General features: G+C 46.6%; 1 protein-coding gene across 1 annotated transcript in view; it reads right to left on the reverse strand.

Annotated features, from left to right (window-relative positions):
- BRINP1 (BMP/retinoic acid inducible neural specific 1) overlaps window positions 1-23,720 on the reverse strand; it is a 60,233-nt gene extending 36,513 nt beyond the window's left edge. The window contains exon 1 of the mRNA XM_009981083.2: window positions 23,503-23,720. Coding sequence (XP_009979385.1) covers window positions 23,503-23,720 — 218 coding nt within the window. The remainder of the gene's footprint in view (window positions 1-23,502) is intronic.
- Window positions 23,721-24,663: the final 943 nt, after the last annotated feature.

Below are 24,663 nucleotides of genomic sequence, written 5' to 3' on the forward strand. Positions count from 1 at the left end.
AGAAATGGAGCAAACAGAAAATATACAATAACAACAAAGAGACCTTTTCACACTGAAGTGTTTGTTTGAACTCTAGTAGGTTAGAGGATTGAACTCTTGATGAAGTCCCTCCTCCTATGGCTAAGTAGTATAGGAAAGTATCTAAATTTGTTACTTTTGAAAGCAAGTTTGAAACAGAAGACAGGCAGACATATTTTAATTTAGAGCGGATAAGAAATCACCCAGGGGAGGACTCACCTGTGCTAGGTCATGGTGAGCACTCTTTACTCCACGGAGCCCCTCAGCAAGCTAGGCCTGCCCTGCCCCAAAATTCACTATCTAGATTCCCTGCCTACCAGTGCTCATATAAGCACAACAGCATGAATCAAAGGCTGTAACAAGAACGTAGTTTGGAACAAGTAATTTCATTAAATTGCACTTGCTTCATTTCCTGAAGATATAGGTGTGTGGACTACAGGATTTTTTTTTTTCCTCCTTATTTTAACTGAAGCAAACTGATAGCCTGTGGCACCACAGCCTCAGGCTTTGCCCTTTACTTATCGTGATTCACAGTTAACTCAGATTGGAAAAAATTGAGAGAGATGTGGACTTGAACCTTAATTTCTCATGTTCCAGGCTAGGGCACCCAACTGCTGCACTACTGACAACTTAAGCACAGCATTTGTCAATACTGGGAAAGTTAAGTATTGGAAATTTAGCCTTGATTGCCCTTTTTCTCAAAAAATCACAAAATTTTCTCCAACACAGCATGCAACCATGTTTCAAAACTTGAACTGTTGTTAGAAAATGGAGCCATCACCCCACTCCAGTCAGTCGTGCTACCCACTTGGCAAAGGCTCAAATTTGTCAGGAGGAGAAAAGAAAAAAAAAAAAAAAAAAAAAGAGATGTTTAAATACAAAGCCCCTCCTGCCTCCTACCCCAGCTGTGCCCTTGGGCAGTCCTGGCAGAGTCACCTGGGCAGAGCCATGTGGGCTCAGCCAGAGCAGGTAGTGATGGGAAAGCTGTCCCCTCCCGCCCACCCCTTGCTCCTGAGTCATTCTCAGCTGATGGAGACACCAGCAACCATGTAGGGCAGATGCTGGTGGGTGGCTTGGATGCCTGAAGACAGCCAGTTGGCAAAGCCACATGTTTACATCAGGGATCTTTTCCTGCAGGCCAGCTGAGGGGCTTTTGTCCAGGTTAGGTGAAGTGAAGGGGGTCCATACCCTTCTCTGCCAGTCCATATCTTTCAGATGGAAGGGCATGTCCAGGCAGCATATAGAGAATACGTAGGGAAATTCTGACTTGCAGAGATGCAACAAGGCAGACAGACAAATCACTGCCTGCTCTTACAGGCATACCTAGAGCCAACACATAGTCACCAGCCTCAGAATAACCCAGGAGATGTGATGAGGACCAGCACCCTTCATCACCCATGCCATTGCAAGGGATCTTGCAGAAAGTGTTTGTGGGCAGAGGTATGAGAACGCAAGTGAACAAAAACTGTTTTGACACAGTAAAATAAAACCACACTCCCCTCCCACATTGATCCTTGCTACTTTGTTCCTATAGTGTTGTGAAACTATTTCCTCCAAGCTGATTCAGGAGAAGACAGCGATTCCTCCTCAGGACACCCATTTCTGTGCCTTCACCCCAAGAGCTGTGGCTCAACATCCATTCGGTTTCCAAGCTGTGCTGATACATTCAGGCCACTCGCCAAGGGTTGCTATTTTAACAGTGACAGCAAGCAAACAGGAGCAGACACAGTGGCTATATGCAGAGACTGTTCCCCCTCCATATAGGATTCAGATGGTAGCCAGGCCTGAAATAGCTAGGAAAGGGCATAAGGTAAGAGGTGAAGGGCTAAAAAAATTAGGCTGCAGACTATAGCTGCAGCAAAATTCAAGCCATCCATAATCAGAGACATTTGCGCTTGGATCAAGATTAAAAAAACTGTCCCAAAAAGCCTGTGACATTTCAGAATTACAGTAAAATTGAAGAAATTTTCTCTAGGAAAAAGGTGACCCATTTCCTCAGACTACATCCCTCTTTAGCAAAAGAAAAACCTGAACAGAAGCTGTGAGGAAAGCCTTGAACATTCCCTGGTTGCTCCAAAATCTCATTTCAACAAAAATCAGTTTTGATGTATTTAATTTTCATTCCTAGTCATGCCATTTCAAACTCAGACATGTTTTGATGGAGGAAATAAAAAGACCACAATAAAATAAAAATTCACAAACTCTTGAAGAAAGGCAATCTTTTTGCATGCTGCAAAGTGCCCTGCAATAAAAAGACAACCATGGTTTTTTGCAGCATTTTATAAAGGAAAAGCTTTATCTTTGTCCTGTCCTATCCAGGGAGCAGGGACTAGTGAATGCAAATGCTTTTGTTTTCTGGGATCTGTTTGTGAAGCTTTGAAGCACTGCGTTATTCAGGCACATGCTTAGCAATTTTCCAATCATGAGTCACGTTTCCTTTAGCTGTTATTTGTGACTTTGATACATGGATCTCAAAGCACTTCTAAACAAATGTGTCACTGTAGACAGAGAAGCTAAGGCACCAGGGGATGAAGAACTTTTCCAAAGGAGAGACCCAGCACAGCCATGAACAAAATTAACCTAGATCTAGAGGCAGGACAAAGCATTTCACCAGCAAGGACCAAAGTAGATGGTGGGCATGAGCCACCACAAGGCTGAACTCACTTCCCCAGACAGCTGCTCATTTTGCCTCTGCCAAGAAAAGCTCCTGCCCAGGGTCATTGGTGCCTGCTCAGGGCTCGATGCACCTCTTCCCACATCATACTCAATAAGGCTAAGGGTGGCGATGTCACAACCCCGCAATGACCACAGACAACAGAAGTGGGTCAGAAGTACACGTCTATTAATAATCACCACCACGTGTAGATTCCCAAATCCCAGCCCTTTGGGGAAGGATGCAAGAGCCACGTGCAAGCAGTGGAAAAACATGGAGTGAGCTGGAGTGGTGCCACAGGGATGGCGTTGGACCTGATCTGTAGCAAAAGCAAGAGGAATTAAACACACACCCCTGGCATTTATCTTCTACAAGGTAATAGGACCCTAAAGGCTGTGAAATCAATCTAATAAAATGCAAACTGCTTCCTTTGGGAAGATTATGTTGATTGCCAGCTCTGTTGTGTTCAAATCAGCAAAGAAGAACATGCTGGATGGTCTGGGAGAGAAGGCTGAAGACCTCTAAAGCCTTCAGTGATACTTGTCTGTAACACTTCAGGTTGCACCTGTCTGAATTCCTGCAATTTTATGAATATACCATAGCCAAGAGACTGTTTTAGTGTAAAAAGGACCACTAGAGTACTTCCTTATCTTACAGAACCTCAAATTCACCTAAAATAGCCGAGAGAGGTTGTTACACCCATGTTGTGGACATAAAATCCACAGTACAGTGGAGGGAATGTAGTGAAAGCCCAGTACATGCAAACTGCCCCACAACGTGCAGAGCCACATAAGCACTTGTCCACACAAATTGCTTAATTCAGCTGCTAAAGCAAAATCCACTGACGTGCTAAGGTCCAGATGTGAAATTCAGGTCTTGGAGAAGTTAAGAGCAAAACCTCCTTGACTTCAGTGCAGGCAGTGCCCAGCTCCATGTGCAAAGAGGGTCTCAAAGCCCAGCAGGTCTCTAGGCTATAAGCAGAGCTACACTCCTGAATCAAAATGTAGGGTTTGGGACAGAGGCTGGAGCTGAGCTCCATACATCCCCTTCCTTGGACACAGGGTTCTTTCCTGTAGGGCAGGATAAGACCAGCTGCAAAGATTTATAGCCTCACCATTCAAGGTCTATTTAGAGGGAAAGGGATGTCAGCTGTGTGGGGAGAGTTGGGAGTTTGGTGATTTTTTTTTTTTTTTTTTTTTGGGGGGGGAGGGGGTGTTGGGGATTTTGAGGGGGAGGAGGTTTTTTTTAAGTTTAGCAGGGAGTGAAATAGAGGGCAAAGGGCTTATTCTTTAGTAAGGGCTCTTATGTCTCAGATTTTCATTTTGGCTTGGCAGGTATTTGCTTTGTGCTTTTATCATGGCTCAGGAATCCTTTGTTGAGTCTGGATGGGAGCTTCTACGGGGTTGGTTCTTCCCCTCTCGCCTGTTCTGCTTTCTTTCATGGTAGGCTTTTTTGTTTGTGCTAAGTTAAAGTCAGGATCTCTCTGAGGCGAAGTACTGGAAACTTAGTCTAGGGGGATCAGATGCTGAAGAAAAGCTAAGGGGAAGACCTCCCTTCATGGCTCTGTCATGGGGTGAGGACTGGGAAAAGTAAAAGCACCAGCTCCTACGCTAGCTAAAGCCATATATATGGCTGAATAAGGGATTACATGCTATTGCACATCTGAGCCTCTGCTCAGAAAGAATGAACTGGACCTCAGAATTTTGAAGCACATGCATATGTATATATTTATCTACTGAACAAAACAACAATTTCTGCAATGCTTTTTATTTGCCTTCTGGGTTTTGAGATTTAAAGACTCATATTTTCTGGCTTTTCTTTGCAATCCTAAAAGACGGCTTATTCTTATTTTTTAAACGGAAGTTGTGAGTTATACAATTATATGACTCAAGCCTGGAGTATGTAAAGAAGACAGGAAAAAACCTAGGACAAATCCCCTAACTCCTACAAATACTGGAGAAAAAAAAAAAAAAAAATTGTGCAGTCTGGTAGTGAGCTGCTCCCAATGTTTCCTGCTACTGCCTAGAAACCTCACAACTCCCAGTGCCCGAGCAAGTGTCAGGAAGGAGGGGGACAGGTCAAAGTGCCTCCGTGCAGTGGGTAGGCAGTGACCCCCTGGGCTCCAGCCCTACCCTCTTCTGAACTGGGATAAAATGCCAGAGGAGCTGAGCTGCTGCCCAGAACAGCAGGATGCTTTTTAGCACCCTGCTCCGTGCTGAGGCACTCGGTTTTTCTGCGTTCTCCAGCTCTTTGATGGAGTTCCTTCCCTCCTTCCCGCTTCCCAGCCCTCCCGTTCTTTTTTCCTTCCCCCCGCCGCTGCATTGCGTGGAGTAGCGCACATTTGGGGTCCTACAGCCCACGATCGTGCGGCAGGACGCGGAACCTGATGTAAACTTCGACCCGCTCGGGGCAGCGGCTGTTACCAGCCCGATGCGGGGAGAGAAGCGCCCGAAAGCTGCCGGCGGCGGGAGCGATCGACCGCCGGGGCCTGGGCAAGAGCATCCCCCGGAGGCGGCCGCAGTCAGTGCACGTTATCGCTCCAGCGTCGCAGAGCTCTGTGTCCCTGGCTTGTTCCTTACAAAGCCCGGCTGCTGGCGAGTGTCCTGATGTCCGGATACAAGCAGCAGCGGCTCCATCCTACGGTGTCTCTTTGCCGCTCTGATGTTGCTCCTTTAACTCACTCCCAAGAGATGTGAGGGCTATTCCCGCTGCCCTGAGCCCCAGCCCCGTGCCTCCATCCCCTTTTCCCACTCGTCCCCACTTTTGGACTCCAGCCCCGTGCCTCCATCCCCTTTTCCCACTCGTCCCCACTTTTGGACTCCAGCCCCTTGCCTCCATCCCCTTGCCCCACTCGTCCCCACCTTTGGACTCCAGCCCCTTGCCTCCATCCCCTTGCCCCACTGGTCCCACGTTCGGCGGGGCAGGTGGTGGCTGTATTTAAAGCCTCAATCTTCCCGGGCACTGAACCATGACAAACAGCGCGCTCATCAGCAGGGCCGAGTTTCACTGACTGATTGTTTTCTGATTCTGTTTGGCATTTTATCCCGGCTGCATAGAAAACTTATTATAAAACCATGTTTGTGTTCCATAGATTATATCTGCGGCTCACTGCGGCGGGAGTACGAAGCATGACAGACGGAGTCGGAGGGGCACGGCTGATGAAAGCCCCTGCCAAGGTGACAGGTGCCAAACTGCAGTGCAGTCACAGCGTCTGCAGAGATGAAAATAGGAGCCCCTTGATCAGCCCCAGGTTATCCTGGGGGTATTTTAACTGCTGCAATTCTCCCAGCCAGATCCGTGCCACATGCCACAAATAAATGTTCAAAACACAGATTAGTTTTACGTTAGATGACTGCAACAGTCCCTGCTGCTATTAAAAATCTGTTAGTCTTTCCCCCAGATAGCCCCAGGCTAGAGCGTGCCATCCAGTCACACCTGTATAAAGTCCAAGAGCCTGTGGTACAACTGGAGAGAATTATTATTTAGGTTTTCAGTCGTTACTTGGGTTCTGGGAGCAGCCAAGCCCTGGGAGATGCAGTCTGCAGAGAGACCATCCATACTGTTCTAAGGATTGTAATCCTTCAGATGGCCAAACGGTGTGCCTGGCAGAGTGGGAGATGGGATGCTGTGGCCCTGGAAGGTCCTTTTAGTCCCACATTCCTTGGATTGTGATATTGGATGTTTAAGCCTCTCTGTCCTTCCACCGTCTTCCATGTGAGTCAAAAAATAATGGTGTCTTGCGAGATCAGCTAGGCATGGCAGCAGCAGAAGAGACACTCTGCATTGTGTGTGCCACAAAAATAAAGCCAACTCTTTTCTAACCATGCTTTCTCCATCTTCATCCTAGCTACATTTCCTGAATGCCTCTGGCAATGCCTATGACCTATCCTATGACAAGGATCTGATTGGTGCTTTCCCTTGGCATCTCTCCTGGGGAGAACTAAACACGTGGAGTAACGTTTTGCCAACGGCTTGACACAAACATTCCCAAAACAGGAGAGGTGTCCACAGGAGAAGGTCGAGTAGGAAAGCAAAGTATCACTTCTAGAGAAACAACTAGGCATGGCTCCTTGGAGAGGTGGAAAAATGTTGCAGACTCCTTCTCTCCAGAGTTGTTGCTGGTCTCTAAAACATGCATCTGTGGACGGGACTTCTCCCTTTCCCCCATCCTGGAGCACAGACAGATCTGCTGGATTCTCCTGCCCACTTCCACTGCTTGTCTAAGAGCAAGCAGTCCCCCTTGTTCACATGTTGCGGATGCTGGTGGAGCAGAAGCCTTCACGTCAGCGGGGCTGGCCATCTGGAACAACCTTCATGTATCTCTCCATCTCATCGACTCTGTTCCATTTCAGTCTCAGATGAAATCGTATCTTTTTTTCTCTCCTCCCTTGCCTGCGACTCTTATTTTCTCCCTCAAACCGTCTCTGCTGCTATTTATTTACTCTCTGTAACTGTCCTATTTAATGCTGCAAAACGGTTGGGAAGATGATTTCTGTGGACCATGTTGCAGAAAGCAAAGAGGTCCTGTCATTTACCCACCACAGTGGAGCTGACTAAACACATCCCAGCATCGTGGGACGTGGAAATCTCGCACCATCGCCCTGGACTCTTTGCTGCCCTGTACTGTCAGGAACATGGTGTGAACGGCCACAGTGCCTTGGAGAAACTGTCAAGGAGACACTTATGAGGACTTCTTGCTAAAGCAAACAGCCCTCAGGATCAGACTGGGGGCTCCTCTCCTTGCACTGAGCTCAGGGCATCACCTTACTCCAAAAGGATAGAATGTCCTTTCCTGGAGGAGCAGGCTGGAGCGTTACACTTGCCATCTGGTCTTCATCCAGGGTGGACCATGCTTTCAAGAACCTGCAGGTCCTACAGTCTCACCATTTCTGGAAACCCTGGGATCTGCAGGAGTCAGATCAGCAAAGCACGATGAGTCTGTGAGGCTTCTTCCTACACTGGGATTTTTTATCACGCGAACGCCACGCTGCAGCTGGTTCTGGGAAGGCCTCTGCCCACACACTAAATAAATTCTGGTGCGGTGCGCTGCTTCTCTATGGAAACCGTACCCTGCATTTCTCTCTATAGGATTTTTCTCATTTCAGGCTCCATAATAAATTAACAAGAAGATGTTTTCGTTACACCAACCATAGGAGAGACTCTTTTCTGTACTCGATTAATCTTTAGTGATCTATATTAAATATTTATCTGAAGAAACGAGGCCTGTATTGCAGCAACATTTTCTATTACGAGACTTTATCATATCAAAAGATATTTTCCTGGCGCTGACTCCTTCATATATACCCAGCCAGAATTTCCGATGGAAAGGCACCCTTTTTTTTTTTCTTTCTCTCCCAGTGACCTTTTCCCTCCATAACAAGCTGCTGATATGTTAGAATTTACTGGGTTATAAACATTTTTTATCGAGTAGGAGGAAGCTGGGTGATTTGGCATCAGCTTCCCTAATAAAACCCAGGGGAGAGACTGTGATGTTTGACACCAATAAAGGCATGGAAGAAGCTGCAGCCTTCTGGGATGCTGGTCACGAATGACAAGGGGAGTCGGTGAGTGTCTGTCACGTAGCTTCGCTCTGCTGAGGCTCTTTTGGAAGGAGGCCAGCTTGCTGGCACGGGAGACGGAGCTGGGAGGGACCTGGTAAAGGGCTCCTCTGTTCTTTCCCAGTGTTACTGAAGCTGTGTGATCTACTTCAGGGAGCAGGGAGCTGGGATTCCTAAACTCTCTTTTCCTGCAACTGGGAGGTAGAGAGACACTGGGCAGCTGAGATATCTAAGAAGGGTTGAAGACCTTAGTGTTGGGTTCAGGCACTGGTCCTACAAGAACATGGAGAACTCACATGATAGTTTGATCTTGAATCAGTGGTTGGGTTTTCCCACCTGAGACAGACCTGGTATTGGAGATAGATACACAGAATTATAACTATTTTTATTGAGACAGACTTGAAAAGGAACCCAGACACTGGACTCTGTTTTGGTGACAGATGCTGAACAATTTAGCCAAAAAGATGGTGCGAGTTCACCAAGAGCTCGCAAACTAATACGTCTCTGCCTCCCAAGGGAGCAGTGATTTAAACTGGTCAATAACTAACTCATTCCACAAAAGCCTGAATAAATCATCTGATGACTAGATATACACACATTATAAATGTTTAGTTCTGATAATATATGACTGAGCTGTTATTTTGACAAATAGCTGGTGAATAATGTATTTGATGAACTGCATAATATTTTACTAATGATTAATTTATTCATTCGAAACAAACAAACAAACCCCAGCCTTTACCTCAGCTATCATAAGGAACCCTAAGTAATGGCTGCAAAGAGCTTTGAGATCCCCGGATGGGCTGTGTCTGTTATTCCTCCTTTTATCATTGTGTTTTTCCAGTGATTTATTACTAGGGATAATAAATCCATGCTTATGTTATGGACGGCCTCATTTAAGATTGTGACAGATGCTGTTCAAAAGATCCTGATTTTATAATGCCCACTGAAATCTACAGGAATTTGGCACTTAGGCAGTTAAGTACTCACACAAAATGCTGAAATACCTATTTTAATTCTGGGCCAAGCTGATCTGAAACATTATCTGCTGCTTCTGGCTGGAGACAAGAAGTGTTACGGTTGGGGATAGGTTTGGTAGGGCTAGTTACTACTATAAGGTTTAGTTGAGGATTGCCCTGGCTGCAGTTCTCCCTCTCCCTCACTCTTAATCCCATTCAGAAATATAATTTCTGTGAGTTCACAGAGAAGATAAAGGACCAAAGAGCAAGAGCGCTTCCTCAGAGCTTTTCTGCAAAGGCGGACTGATTGATTACAGATCGGACGCTGCTCCAACTTCCTTTCCTAAATGAAAAATTGAGAGCTCTTAAAAATTGAATAAAATATGCCGTTCTAAGAAGGATTTCCACTAGCATGAGCACAATAGGAGGTAGTAGCGAGTTGCTCAATATTTCTGTGTGCCCCGGCTAATCCTTTACTACTCAGTCCCTTCACACTGTCCCTGTGGCACCTGATGATAACTCATCTGTAAATGGTAAGGGCTTCAGTTTTGTGTCTCCAGACAAAGCTTAAATCGCTCACGTTTGGGAGGGCTCTGACTTCGGTTGTGGCTGGAGCTGTCCAGGAGATTATTCCTTTTTGTAGCTACTCTCAGGGCTGTAGAATCTGGCTTTGTTCCATGCTGGAATAATCTGGAACAGCTTGTAATGTTTTCACGAGACAAAATTTTGTCAAAATAGCTCATGTCTTAGATCTCTCTCGACACAGTCACTAGTGACCAGAGACTACTTCAAAAATATGTTGAATCCAATTCATCAGTGTGAAACACTACTACTAACAAAATACAGCATTTTGACAAAATCTTACTTTGGAGAAAATGTTTTTCTACCTCTCCGACACAATTTTATTACACCAAAAATGCAAAGACTTTGCCATCCTATCACCATCCTTGTAGAACTACCCCAGATCTGCTCCCCTTTCGCTGCACAATCCCCACCACTATGAGTGAAAATCCCACCCCGTTGGCACAAACACTTGCAAGACTCTGACAGAGAGCTGAGCTACTTCTATTCCAGCTAACAGACAGCATTAAAGTCTTTACCTTCAGATGCTCAGCTGCAATTGTGCAGGCGACAATCACCAATGGATTTCATATGTTCAAGTGGGGAGATGACGTGTTGTCTTTTTTAAGAGACATGATGCAAATACTTCAGTCCCCAGAAGTGAAAACAATGAACTTACTTTTGTGATTCTTCTGCAGAAGAAAATGAAGTCCAAATACAGTCAGCACCTATCCTGTAAGCTTATTATACAGTAGCATTCAGCCTCTTCCATGCCCTTGGTTCCTCCTTTGTTATATGCTAGAAGAGCTGGTAGGACCTTCTCTGTCCCCTATTATAGAGCCATTTCACAGGAAAGTATTCTCAGATTTCCTTTAACCCACCATAGGCCATGCAAGATGCTTCGGCCACCCCATTATCTGAGCGCACCTTAAACATCAATGCTCATGTCTGCACAAAGGGAGGTATGAGGCTCTAGAACAGCTACAAGCATGATACACTCTGCTCCCTCCCTACCTCTGCAGTATGCATGACTCTCAAATTGAGTGTGAACAGCCTGAGTGAACACATATGTGGAAGGCAAGTCTACCACTTAAGGGAGAAAGTGGCAATCCCCCTTCATCTTATCACAGGAACACCCCTGTCTTAGTGTGTGTGCAAATATTCCAGCAATAAAGTGCCCCTGGGTGGTGCATGTACCTCACAGAAACATTGGAACAAGTTATTTCAACATCCAAAGGCCTTTCTTCGCCTTTCAGATCAATTAAGTTCATCTGAGGTTATCAAACGATTAACAAAACATCAGTTCTGGCATTGCAGACTTACTCAATGTGCCTGTTTGGTGTGTGATCTCGTGGTAGGATGGAAGAGTCTGGAATATATTTCTCTCTGGGTTTGCAATGCTATTGCTCTGTGGCTTGTTTTCCCTGCTTATGCATGCTGACGAGATTTACTATTATGAATTGCCCCACAAAACTACCTTCAAACTCAAATTTAATAACCTAAGTGTTATGAAGATCAATATTATGGCTATTCTCATTCATATGATTAGCACTAATGTAATTTTGGGAAATATTTATGCTGCGGTAGAGACTAGAGACCTGGATTAAGAGGAGATCCTCAGCATCTACACAGAGAAAAGACACTATTCTCTCCAGCTGTGCACTGAAGTGCAATACTCAATCTCCGAGTCTCCAAGGGTTAGGATATTTTATGTAAGTTATCTAATAAGATAACAAACCAGCCTTACAATCCCTACAGCCATATTGCTAACTGTTTGAAAATCATGAGTCAGGCTGCAAAAAAGAATTAAGAGATTGGTTTTAAAATTCATGAGACTTTTAAAATCTGATAAACTTCAGCGTGTTTTCTTTTCTTTTTTCCCTTCTTTTTTTGCCTTCTGCTTTCTGAGTATGTAGGAGTCGTATTATCAAGTTTTCCTCTGCAATTATGAGGGCCGTAAACTTACTTTAAAAATTGAGTTGAGACTCTTACATAATCAGAGGACTCTGAAAGTGTGGGCTTTGAAGAGACACTGAATAGTCTTGAGATACGGTTCATCACGTGAGTCGGCAACACCTGCTGCACCGGTACGGCACGGATTTCACATATCAAATACTGCCGAGAAACACTCGGGAGTCTTTTCCAGGTGGGAGGGGGGAACCTGAGATTTCCACAGTCTGCACATGAATGGGGGGTAAGGGGAGGAAAACAGGGGGAAGGCAGACAAAATGCAAGGACAACATACTAGTCTTCTGGGGACTATTCATTTAGCTCTAACCAGAGATGAAGCTAACAACCTTATTTTCTTATTCCTGTCTCTCCTGCTTGCTCTTAGCCATGCAACATGCGGTTCTCCCTGTGCATCAAGCTTTCTCGTTAGCTTTACCCAGGCTATGCGCCTGCATTCCCCACGGAGAGACTCAGACATTTGGAGGGGAGTAAGAAGTAATGTTCTTTCTGGGGTTTTGCTCAAGAGCTGGAAGCCAATGCTGAAATATTTAACACTGAATACTCGACAGCCAGGTTTTCCTTTGCTGAGAGGGAAAGAACAAGTATGAAAGAAAGGGGAGGAAAAGCAAAATGAGGTTGGGCAGGGACACGTGGATAATGAGAACACCTTTCCCCCCCCGCATAATGCTCGGTTTCACCCCATCCTTTCTTCCACCTCCAAGTAGCTGTGGGAGGCGATGTCCCTCACTGCTCAGCGTTTGCATCCTCATGGATGCTGCACTGGTCAGCTACCGAAATCAGAGCTTAACCCCAGCCTCGGCTCCAGCAGACCTGCCAGGCGCTGCCAGTGCAAACCTTTGCACCTTGCAAAGGGGCACTTTTACTGCAGAAACGGCAAGATCCCCGGCCACATTGGCAGGGTGATCAGTGTCAGGATGATTGTAAGAGCTATCACGAAGTCAATCAGAGCCCAGAGACAGGTCTCAGCTATAAGTTATAGGGGAGCAGCTTTTCCCCTGGCTTTTCGTGGCACTCATTCATGGGAATGAGAGGCTGTTGCAGCATCACACATATTTAAGCCTCCAGACCCTGGTGAGCTGGCAGAGAGCATAACCATCAAATAAGGTTCCTCTTCAATGAACCTTGCCAAAGGTGTACCCCTGGGAGATAGAGAGCATCCAGAGGCTTCTCCTTAACCTGTCTCTAAAATGTCTAGTTTCTCCCTGCCCTTGCTAAAACTGATGGCAGGAGAAAGCACAGCATGGGTTTTTGGGCCAGCAGGTGTTGAAAGCTCACATGCCATAGAGGCTTAACAAAGGAGTCCCTTCAATTTGGGCTAAGGAACTCCAGGAGGCAAAAAAAACTCTTGTCATAACCCTGGAGCAGAGAATTTCCATGTTGCTGCTTAAAAAGTGCTGCGCACCATGGGCACGAGTCAGCCCGCAGGAACACAGTGGCACTGAGCTGGCTCTTGCCACCTCTAGACGATGGCTGTGCACAAGCAGAGGCTGCATTAGTGTAAAATCTGGCCCTGTGAGGCTGCACGAGAGCCGTGTACAGCAAGGGAGGGCATGTTGGTGTAACGCTGCCATAGCACAGCTTCTGCAGAAACTCCCCTTGCTCCAAGCAAGTGCCTTCATTGCAAGCAGAAGCACACGCAGGCCAGACCCAATTGGGAATTTGATGCAACAGCTTCCTCTCCCAGCTGCTTACCCCTCTGCTGGGAGCCATCTGCACATTAAAGCAGATGTTGGTTACACTCAGGTCATGTTTCCAAGCTTTCTGTTGCAGTCATAAGGGCTAGAGACTCTTCCCTCCCTCCCCGTACTGCTTTCTTAATTAAAGCTTAAATTCTGATGTCGTCACATGACTGTAGGAGCAGAGCCCCAGGCAGGCATTTAGTGCTCTGTGTTGTCAGCAGGACTTTGATTTAGAAGCACAGCAGATACTTCAGAGCATCCCGTCCCTCCGCTATGCCCCAGCCGCCTGGCCCTTCTCGCCGCTGCCAGCATCAGACCTCAAGACTCGCCTTTCAGAGCAGGGGCTGGAGCATGTTGGAGCCTTTCCCACGCTGCAGAGCATGGAGACGATGGGAAGGATCTCCATCCTGTTGAAACAGAGTGGTTGGAGAGCCAGGCAGCTGCGAGGAGTCCGGCAGGGAAGGAGGAGGAGGCAGCTGCTGCCTGCAGCTAGTGCGGCTGCGTGCCCCCAGCCCAGGCAGCCCCGTGGGTGCAAATACCTGCGGCTCCCATCCCTGCACCTCCTGCCCTCCCTCGCGGTATTTCTCACCTGGCGGGATGTATTTAACCAGTAAAAATGACTCCCTGGTGAAGGGAACCTCGTTGCAGCTTCCTGTGACCACCTCGTGGCCATCGTGTCGGCAGCGGAAGGCTGCGGGTGTGAAATCAGATCTGGTCGCCCGTGACGCAGAGCTCCGTCACCGAACAGCATCCCTCTCCCACAAACCCGGCAGCAGGGCACTGCCCAAATACTGCTTCCACCCCATTCCCCTGGAGCAGACCAGGTCCCACCTGCCCAGGGCTCTCTGTAGGGGAAGCCGAGGCTTCACCGAGCTGCCCACATGCTGTGTCAGCATGTGCGTGCCCCGGCACACAGGGGACCCGCTGGCTCCGCAAGGGTGGATTTCATTTCACGTTGCCTGGAGAGGAGATCCTGGCACAAGGGCTGACCCAAACCCTTCTCCCTCCCTGCTGCAAAGCTGGTTCCTGAGTTTCTTTTCTGATGTGTCCTTGGGTCCGGTACCTGCGCTTAGTGGTTTGACATGGGAAACCAGCCTGAATGGCTCCGATTGCCCCGGTGGGACGTGTCTTGTTCCATTTACAGAGACTGGTGGGTGGCAATCAGCAAAAAAGAAAGGAAAAAAAAAAACAACTTTCTGGAACCCAAGGGAAACATTAGAAGGATCCAGAAATAGAAAACCCCCTATAACAGGTACAGTCATGCCATCTCCCAGTGGTGCTGGTGCCAGAACAAAATTATTCCGTGCATCTAAAGGGATGATTTTTTTTTTTTAAATGTAACAGCTTCTCTGCTGAAATAAGCATCTGCCCCATTTGAAAGCAGAATTAATAATCTGCTCACAGAAAAAAAAAAAAATAAAAAGAAGAGCGAAGGCTTCTCCATGGCTTGTTAGCTTTTAAAATATGCTCCCAAACCACTGGACCATAGTCTGCTGGTCTGAAGAAATCTGAGATGAACGTGCAAAGTCATTGCTGTCGCAGCGTGCTGGGGAGCAGCCCTGGGAGGTCTGCTGGGCACAGCCCTCCGCTTTTCATGCAGATGGGAAAAGATCTCCCCATCAAGCAAGGTCTCAGGGGGGAGTGTGTAGAAAGCTGCCTCCCACCCCAGCAGGATGCAGATCTCTTTGGAAAGGTTCAGTGACTGAAAATATTTGTCCGTGATGCTTCTGGGATTTGTTTGGAGCATGGTTTTAAAATATTGCATTCTGGATTCAGAAAATAATTCAGAAAAATTCAGAAAGAGAATTTTTTGTGCTTGAGCCTGCAACTCGGCATTGCCGTGCCAACGCTCAACTGATCAGCCAAGAGCTTGCCCGGGTGAGCCCGCAGGGCAAGTGGTTACTGATCTGCCTTTCCAGGGACACAGCTCACATGCGTGCATCTCTCCAGAGGAACCGGTGTGTCCTGACCACAAGTGCCCTACCAGAACATGAACTTATCAACTGCATCGCTTCTGCCCCATTCCCCATGGCCTGAGCATGCGCTGCCATGTTGAGATGAGGGGCTGCCCATCCCCAAAGCTCAGCCAGATGTTCTGTACCCACATCTCAGCAGCTCTGAGCACATCAAAGGCTGGTGCCATCTATCCTTCCATGTGCCCTCTGTTCTCAGGAATATCAAAGAGAAGGAGAGGTGTGTCCTTCTGCCAAGTCCTGTGGCTGCCAGGGACGTTCATGAGCCTTCGCCATCTGAATCCGAGCGCAGCCAGAGCAGCTGCTCCTCCAGCCCCAACGAGGGCCAAGCTCCTTCTCTGCTCAGCCCAACGCTCCCAGGACAAAGTGCTGTAGGCTCAGCCCCTGCCGTCCCCCACTCCTGCCTTTATCCTGCTTATGCAAATATATGAAAAGCTTCCCATACGCAGGGAGACGCATTATGCAGGGAATGTGACAACACTGGTCCCTGAACTGCATGAAGAATGAAGGTTGTGGCTGAAGGAGAAGCTACATGATGGATCTGGCTGGTTCACGCCCATCACTGAATGGCTCGTGTTTGCCAAGCTGCTGTGCTAGAGCTGGTGAGACAGGAATGTAAATTGTGGCTCTGTTGTAAAGTTACATAAACTTGTAGTAATGTCATTTTTAGATTAACATTTACATTGAAGAAAACACTAGAAGGCTTCATTGTTTACATGCACTATGGAAATAGATTTAAATTTTTGGTTTACACACATTTATTTACAAGGCATTTACTGATTACAAACCAGTGTACATCGCTCGTTTACATGCATAATGTAAACTATGGAGATTGCCTATTTTTTGCCAGGCACTGCTGTACGGATCTCCACTGCTCCTTCCACGCAGAGGCAAGAGCCTCCTTTCATCTCAGCTCCCTCTGTCCTTCAACTGCTGCATTGCCTCTCCTAAAAAAGCCTTGCCTCTGACTGGGAAACATAAAAGTTGATGTCCCCTTTAAACAGATAGCATAAAAACCTAATAGGAAATCCTTGTCAGCAGAACTTCAGCACGACTAAAAAAGCCCAAGCAAAGATTAAAAAGCCCAACGGTGCCTATCAATTTGTACCAGTGCAAAGCATCACCTTAATGCTGTTTGAGAAGAACCTTCACGGTGCGTTTTTGGATGCTTCAGGCATCCAAACAACTGGAACAGGACTGAAAACTTGCCAGGACATGTGTGTGAGAGAGGAACCAGGGCTGCAGACGTGTTGTGCAGTTTGTCTCAGCCAGCAGTAGCCAGGTCTCAGCATCCAGCTTCGTTTCGAACCAGCACGAGCCTTCCCACAGCAAAGCTGCCATCCTGCTGCTCGGCTCGGCTGGGCCTCCCCTGCCCAGCGCTGCTGGGGAAATAGCTTTCTTCTTTATCCTAAGATGCTAAAAGCTGAACCCAAGGAAAGTCAAAGCTGAACCCTGGGGAATTTTAAGATTTCAAAGTCTCAGAGCGAACAATAAGGATAGCCAGTCTTTTTTTTTGTCTTTCGGGGTTTTTTTTTTTTGCCTCCTTCCCTGTTTCAAGGACAGGAAAAGTACTTGCAAATTCATCGTAAATTGAATGAGTAAATTGAAGAGTGAATAGCTAAACAAAATACACTCAAAATCAAAATGTTTGCCTTTTGACATTTTTTAAGTGGCTTTGGTTGACTTCGTGTTTTGAGATAAACTTTTACATCTTAAAAATTGAAAAAAAAAGTTTTTCACTGGATTAATAAAATGAAAATAAACAGCAAAGCTTAAACATTTCACTGAGTCTAAAATTAAATGTTTTGATTCTTTTCATTTTACTGAAAAGTTGAACAAACATCTATTTCAGATCAGCCCATTTTTAATGTCATTTTTGTTCTATACAACCAGTGAACCACAAAATCAATTATTTGTACAGCTCTAGTGACCAGTGGATTAAATTCAATGCAATAGAGAGACAGCAAAAGGAGTCAACGAGGAGTGGAGAGATGGGAGAAGAAGAATGGACCGAAAAATGATGGAAGCAGCTCTAACAGATCTTGTCTCTACAAAAACTTAGCACGCATTTTCACAACCACTTTAACACAACTTTAATCTGCATTGCTGCTGAAAACAGCAGTCCCACCAGTCCCCTTCTTGCCTCCATCCACACAGTCCTGTCCCTTTACTATCACCTGACCACACAATGAATGAGTTAACTTTTTTTCCTTTTTTTTTTTTCTTTGCCAGATTATTTTTCTGTCAGATCAATTCCTCAGTTGTGGAATTTGCATGAAACCTTCCTAGAAGGACTGGTCAGGACAGACAAAACTTCTGTACTAGAAGCTGCTAAAAACAGTCATAGAAACCACACTCACTAACCAGATTCTCCACGTCCAGTTGCATTCTGCTTTTGCTTAGAAATAATAAAAGCTCATAATGCTCCCAGCCACGCAGCCAGGGCAAACAGCCTTATAAACCCTGGCACTGCGTATGCAGGTCCTGGGGCCGTGGGCAATGCTGGATACGCTGGAATACGTTCTCCAGCCAATAAATTGGTGAATTTTCCTTGAAGTCAACAGCTTCTCATATTTATGTCACAGAGAATCTGGCTCATTGTTTTTAATTTGTGGTGCCATAAAACTTTGAAAGGTTTGTGAGACAGTTTTGTGAGACCAAATTTTTTTTCTCCTGTTTTATTTTTTTTTCCTCTAAGGGAAAATTTAAGCAGCAGAACAGCATATGCGTTTCTAAGACAATTGTAGCCCATGCTACATGCACAGCAAAGAACCTCACTTCGTGATAATTCCCTTCCTCTTCGCCAAGCGAATGACACATTTAGAGAGCACGTAGCCGCTCAGATTTGTGGGTTTTCTAGGACTAAATAAAAATCTCTAGTGTGGCCAAATGCATTCAGCAGTGCAAATCCCTTTATGAGCACCCAGTTTAGTGTCCACTCTGAATCAGAGAAAGAGGAAAATCACAGAAATGTTAGTTAGATGGGACCCTGGGGGTCCCTAATCCAACCTCCCACTTGAAGCCAGACTATCATCAGCTCTTGAGCACATCAGCTGTGCCTTTGGCCAGCCAAGCCTTGAGATGGAGCCATCACCAGGGATGGAGATATCCCTTACCTCTCCATTGACCTGCACCACCCTCCTGATGAAACAATTTTTTGAGGATTAAAAAAAAACCAAATCAGCTTTTTTTCCCCATGCGCCATCCCAACAAATTTATAGCTAGCTTGTGCAGCCAGTTACTCACAACCTTTCCCATCCCAGGAGCTGTATTTCTTTTTTATATATCCAGGGCCCTTACGGTAACAAGTGTACGTCAGCCATCAGTTTTGTCCTGTCACTCTGCAGGCAGAGGGATGGGACAGGACTGGCTGGTTTCTTGTCACATCCCCCACTAAGTTTTTAATCTGTTGGTGCATTTTAACTAGACTTGGCAGAGGTCTGGGAAGTATTCTGTCTTTGCAGGTTTCATGAAATTAGGCAGCCTCTAAATGGTCCCACTGCAGGAGAAGTTGCAAGGCGAGCAGGTTTCCCTTTTATACCCCAGGGTTTCCTTGCTCTCTTACACAAGAGCCAGATTTCCCTGTCACTGCTGTCATTTCAGAAAATGGAATTAAACTCCCACACGTGGAAAATCCACATTTCTTCTTGCACATGCACATTCCCCATCCAACCCCGTGTGATCATCCACTTTATATTGCCGTTGTCCCTTACGTCCAAACGTCTTGCAGCACTTAATTAAGTCTGCCCAGCAACACAGAGCAGACAAACACTGTCATCTCCCGTTCTCAGGGTGGCGGGGAGGGAACCAAGGCATGGAGCACTGAGCTTACCCACAGCCACACCATGAACCTGGGGTTAAAGTATACATACTGCATGTATTACCTCTGACATCCAACAACAAAGCCTCCTTTTTTTCTAGGAAAGGTTTGTTTTTCTAGAACTTGCTTGAACAGAGCAGCATCATTAGCAGAGTGCTCCTGTTCCAGTGCTTCTGCCGGGCTATTTGCATAGTGTATTCCAGTGCTCAGCCTACTGTTTCTTTTGCTTTGCCTTGTAGCTAAATAAGCAGTTTCTGGGAGAATTAAAAAAGACAACACAACAATATACTTCAAAGAAGTGGAAACTGTTAACCACTGTTTTCTGGTGATGGGAATGTTTCCTGGTCTGAGCAGTGCCCTAGTCCCAAAGCCACGCTGTGCTTCGCCTGTTTTCCAGCCTCCGTGCAGTACCGAGTACCCAAGGCTCTCATGACTAGGAACAACAAGGATAGTGATAATGAATATTCAGACATCCCACAAACCACTCTCAGCATCTGCCTTCCTATCTGCATAAGCATCGGAGTGCACAGATAATGATCAAAGCAGCAGTTTCCTGCCAGAGGCCCCCCTAAACCAGCCTTATTAGTATGAATCAATGCTGATTAATGTGCTTCCTTAATGCAATTGTATCTACCCCTACTGTCCATGATTTAATAGAAAACATCTCCCACTTTGCTTGCCTTGCTACTAATAATCACACGCAAGGTGTAAACCTTGACTGAGGGTACCAGGAAAAGCAGCGGTCCAAGTTTTGTGAGAGAGAGATCTAGAATCTGCTAAGTACACAGAAGGAGGAAATGAGCCTTTGGAGAATGTAGTAGCAAATTGCCTTTCCGTGCTAGGATGGTAGATCTGGATCCAGGCATCCTATGGAGAGATATCAGCAGCTATACTGTTCTACAGCAGTTCTGGTTTTGCAGCGCAGAAAATAGGCTTGGTAACTAAAACAAGCTCTCTGCTGCTGACAGACCTCTGGACTTTGGCGGTGATGGAAGCAGGAGAGTTGCATGTTTTAGTTTGGTGTTGCTTCCTTTTTAAAGTCAGCTGTAAAAAGAGAAAATGCTGCATTTCACCTTTATGCTGCTGTGCAACATCGACAGTGCCTTTATCTCTGTGGGTTTTCAATGTAAATGACACGGTCCTAATTTGCTGTGTCCATGCTCCTGCATAGCAAGACACTGGGGAAATCACCACTAAACAGGCGACAGCGTTTCAATTAGGGACGGGTGAGGTCCTCTCGCCTGATTTCACATCCGCTCCAAACACTTGGTGGCTGTGGCTGGTGTGAGGTCTGCTGCCATCAGCCCTAGGAGAACAGCAGTGGCCGGGTCAAACCTCACTCAACACAATCACAAGCGCCCAAAGGAACTGTCTAACTGAGGGACAAAGGACAAACCAGCCAACCAAAAAAAGTGAGGAAGAAAAGGAACATTGAAAGAGAAGACTGCACAGAAAATTCCCATGCTCCAAATCAGCTGCTTTTCTAAGGAAAGGAGTGATATCCTTAATGTAGACTATGTGTCTCTCTTGGGCCCGTCTAGTGCAAAGAGCAATTGAGAGACATCATTTGGGAGGAAAGAGGCTTCTATGTTGGAATTAAATAGTCGACAAAATCCCAACAGCTTTACAGATTCTCGAAGTCAATTTAAGGATCCCACAAAATGAGATTTTACCCCTGTGAGTTTCAGTAAAATGATATGTTCTGGAGGGGGGGTGTGCTCAGAGTTCAGCTCTCAGCTGCTAAAACTGGCTGTGGCTCCACTAATTCACCATAGCGAGACTGATTTCGACATTCCTTAAAAAAATGCATGGGCTCAATTTTTAAGTGGCCAGTTCTGCCAATAGGGCCAGATATTAAAACCAAGCAACCCTTCAACATCTAGCCAGACTCCTACCTATTGGCTCCACCTGCTCTGCTGAAGCATATGAGGTTTTCCCCTCCTCCTCCTCCTCAGCTGATCGCAGCTGCAGCAAAAGTTCATCCCAGAGAGCGTGTGTCTAAAGTGCTGAACTCCCAGCAGCTCAAACCATGACGTGACTGGATTTCTCCAAGCCCTCAGCTCCCTCCTTCAGCTTAGTGCGTGGTATTTGGCCATGAGATGCATCCCTTTGCGCCCTCGCAGTCTTCCTACATCTCTCCAAACTCTATCCCTAACTGCTGCCACCGGACTCCGTCTCACCTCCAGTTTCTTCTGCGCATAATGACTTCTCCAGCATTATGACCAGCTTGCAAGACCCTTCTCAGACACCTCCCCACACCCATAAGACTCCTGTGCACGCAGGAGTTGCTGCCCATTTTCTCCCACGTTGGAAGGAGGAGGACATCGCATCCTCCCCACACTAGAAGTGTCTTTCATAAGTGCTTGGCAATATCCAGCAGAAATGGAGAAAACCAGATCCCTTTCCGCTTCCTGGGTATAAAGTTCATCCTGAACTGAGATAAGCCTTTGAATTCTTAGCATTCTCCTATGAACCAAAGGAGAATTTGTGCCTCCCCCATAGCAGATAAAACTAGAAATTGCAGGCTTCACTTACAAGCAAGATTTTAGCTCCTTTATAAAGGTGGGGAAAGCAAAGCCACAGCACAGGCTGCCTGCTCCGGGTATGAATTCTCCATCATGTGAAACCTTTCAGCAGAGGTTGTCCACAAACCTCTGTCAGCTGTGACACAGGTATGGCTGAGTCTGCCTTGGGGAAGAGGCATGGATTAAACGACCTCTCAAGGTCCTTCCAGACCCATTTCTCCATGATTCTTAGAGACAGGATCCCAGGCTTGATGGATCTCTGGCCTGACCTACAGTGACAGTTCTTAGATGTGTCTGAACACATACATGGCATGTGTTTCTCTCCCACTACGGCCCCTGTAAACTGCTGCAGTGGCACTCGGGGCTGAACAGCTCTTTAGCAAAGGGCAGAGCCGCTGCCAGGGGCATTGCATGGGGCAGAGGTTTGCAGCCTCAATCAGAGTTTTTGTCATCAGGCAGGGCAGGAGGAGAGCTGGGGATACCCACAACCAGGAAGAAAGTCTTTTTGAAAAAAGTCATGTTTTCTCCACTCTGTGAATGCAAAGACAGTCAGGCATCCTTAGTGGAAGCGCGACAGCATAATTTCTAGTTTTTGGGGCTCTCTTCCCCCTGAGCTGCTTTGAATGAAGAGGACAAGCCAGGACAACATCTTGGACTCACGCTAACCTGCCCTTGCTCTGCAGGCTGGTGCGAGGGGAGGGGACGCTGCACTCCCTGGAGGCCATGGGACCGGCACAACTCATTTTTCTTCCTCACACATAGACGACGCCTTGCACGTGGCTATTACTCTGTGAGTGCTTTTGGCTTTCTGCCCATGGGACAACACTGCCCCATCCCCCAGCCGTCGTCTACGTGTATCTGCGTGCGTGCTGCCAGCAGGCTACTCACTAGTACCTTCCTACCTAATAGTTTGCATGGTTGTGCTTGCAAGTGTCGTTCTGAAACACAACAGGACTATGTAATTATGCACAGTTCTATGAGACTTTTGGAGTCTCTTTGGACTTCATATTCCCCTTCACTCCCAAGTGCTTCCTGCTTGAATAGGAGGCTCATATGAGCACCCCAGCTTTTCACGTTAAAATGAAAAAAGAAAAGTCTTTTTCTGGATGTCACGGCTGGCAAGAAGAATTTGAAACAGACCACAACAAAGGCTTCAAAACCTGGAAGGCAAAGGAAAATCCAAATTCTGCCTATTCTCTATAGTTTTTAAAAGGAAGAGTTTTAAACCAAGATCACAGTTCTGGGCACAAGTCCGACTCATACATGGAGATAGTCTGCGGAGGCCTGTGGTAGGCAGTGCACAGCTACAGCTCATGCACAGCGATGTGAGAACTGCCATACTGATATGTGTCTTGACGTCTCTATGTCTGTTCTTGCCCGTGTGAACCTTAAGCTATTGGCAGTTCACATGTATGAGTTTGGTACAGAAGCTTGGTCTGCCCATTGATTCCATAAACATGCTTGTGAACCTGCCTACAAACTTATCTGTTGCCACAAACGAAGTACACCCAAATCTTTGGTCCCTTTCTACCTCGATCTGTGTTGTACACATTGCCATGGCACCGCAGTGCCTTCATCTCACTATCAGAGCGTTACATACGAGTCTTTGAAGCAATTTGCACTGTCAGCTGAGGACCGTGGAGAACCAAAGCAGTGTTTCCAGGTGGAACGGGGACAATGATGCATCTCCCCATTGACTATGAGCTTTGAGCCCATGAGAACTGGCTGAGTTCCCACCACCTAACAACTTAGCCAAGCTACAGGTGCTGTAGGAAACCAACGTACCTGTATATTTTATATCTGGTTGTAAATCCTTGACGATGTCTTTCCACAAAGGATAAGTAGCTCCGTGAGTGGTGGAAAGGCCCCCTGTCTGAAATAAGCCAATCAAATTCCTTGGAGACATGTTGGTTGGTAGCAGCTGGGTCCTGGTGGGAGGGCTGTACTAGTATATGGTCCCATATAAACAGGAGGTAGAGGAACTCAACAAGCCTCCAGTTCATGCTTTTCTGTCTGCCTTTTTCCTCTCATTCTTGCTCCATTCTGTGGAGTCCTGTTGGAAAAGAGAGGGAAGAGGAGGAAGGAAAGAGAGCGAGAGAAATGGAAAGGAGGAGAGGGAGGAGGGAGAGAAAGAGAGAGCTTAAAAATGGGAATCGCTTTGATCCTTTGACAACTGTCTCTCAGGGTGAAAACAGACATGAGAAATCAAGTTTTAAAAGACTTCACTCTGCCTGTGTTATGGCTCAGAGTATTTGGCAGTGTTTTATTCATGTACCTAAGTGGTGCCTTTAACCTCCTGAACATACACCACCTTTGAAATAACCGGGTCCTGACCTGAGACAGCCTCACCCCAGCTTTTCCATCATTTCCCTCGCGAAGTCCTCCGCCGCGCTGCGATGGCGACGGAAGTCTGGGCGCAGGAGGTGGCTGCACCCCAGGCTACAATTACCCCTTTATTGTCCCTTTAATGCCGTGCCAGAGAAATGTGTTTTCTGCTTTCATGTCTCTCTGATGATCTGTAGCCCATACTCCATGCAACCTGAGCAATCTATAAAGACCCGGCTCTTACTTTTAAGTGTTGCCAAAAAAGAAATAAACCAAAATAATTACCCAGGCTTCAGTGACAAGCACATGCGGACACACAGACACACGCACACACACACAACTATGAAATCCTGCCAAACTTTGAAAGATAAATATCACCTCAACCTGCTTTCCCACCGGGGCGGTTGGGAGGTGCGTGCCTGGTGGAGGGGACAGGGTCTGCTGCTCTTTCGATTACGGCAGGACCTCGAGGCTCTTCCCAAGATCAAGGCTCTGCAGGGTGACGAACTGAACATGCATATTCGATGTGGGAGGTTTACTAGGGAGCTTAAGGGGACGCTCCCCATCCCCAGGCACAGGGCACGCTGTCGCTGTCCTGCTGCACCACCCTCCCCACCAAGC

Source organism: Tauraco erythrolophus, chromosome 22, assembly GCF_009769465.1.
Source record: "Tauraco erythrolophus isolate bTauEry1 chromosome 22, bTauEry1.pri, whole genome shotgun sequence".
NCBI classification, from domain to species: Eukaryota; Metazoa; Chordata; class Aves; order Musophagiformes; family Musophagidae; genus Tauraco; species Tauraco erythrolophus.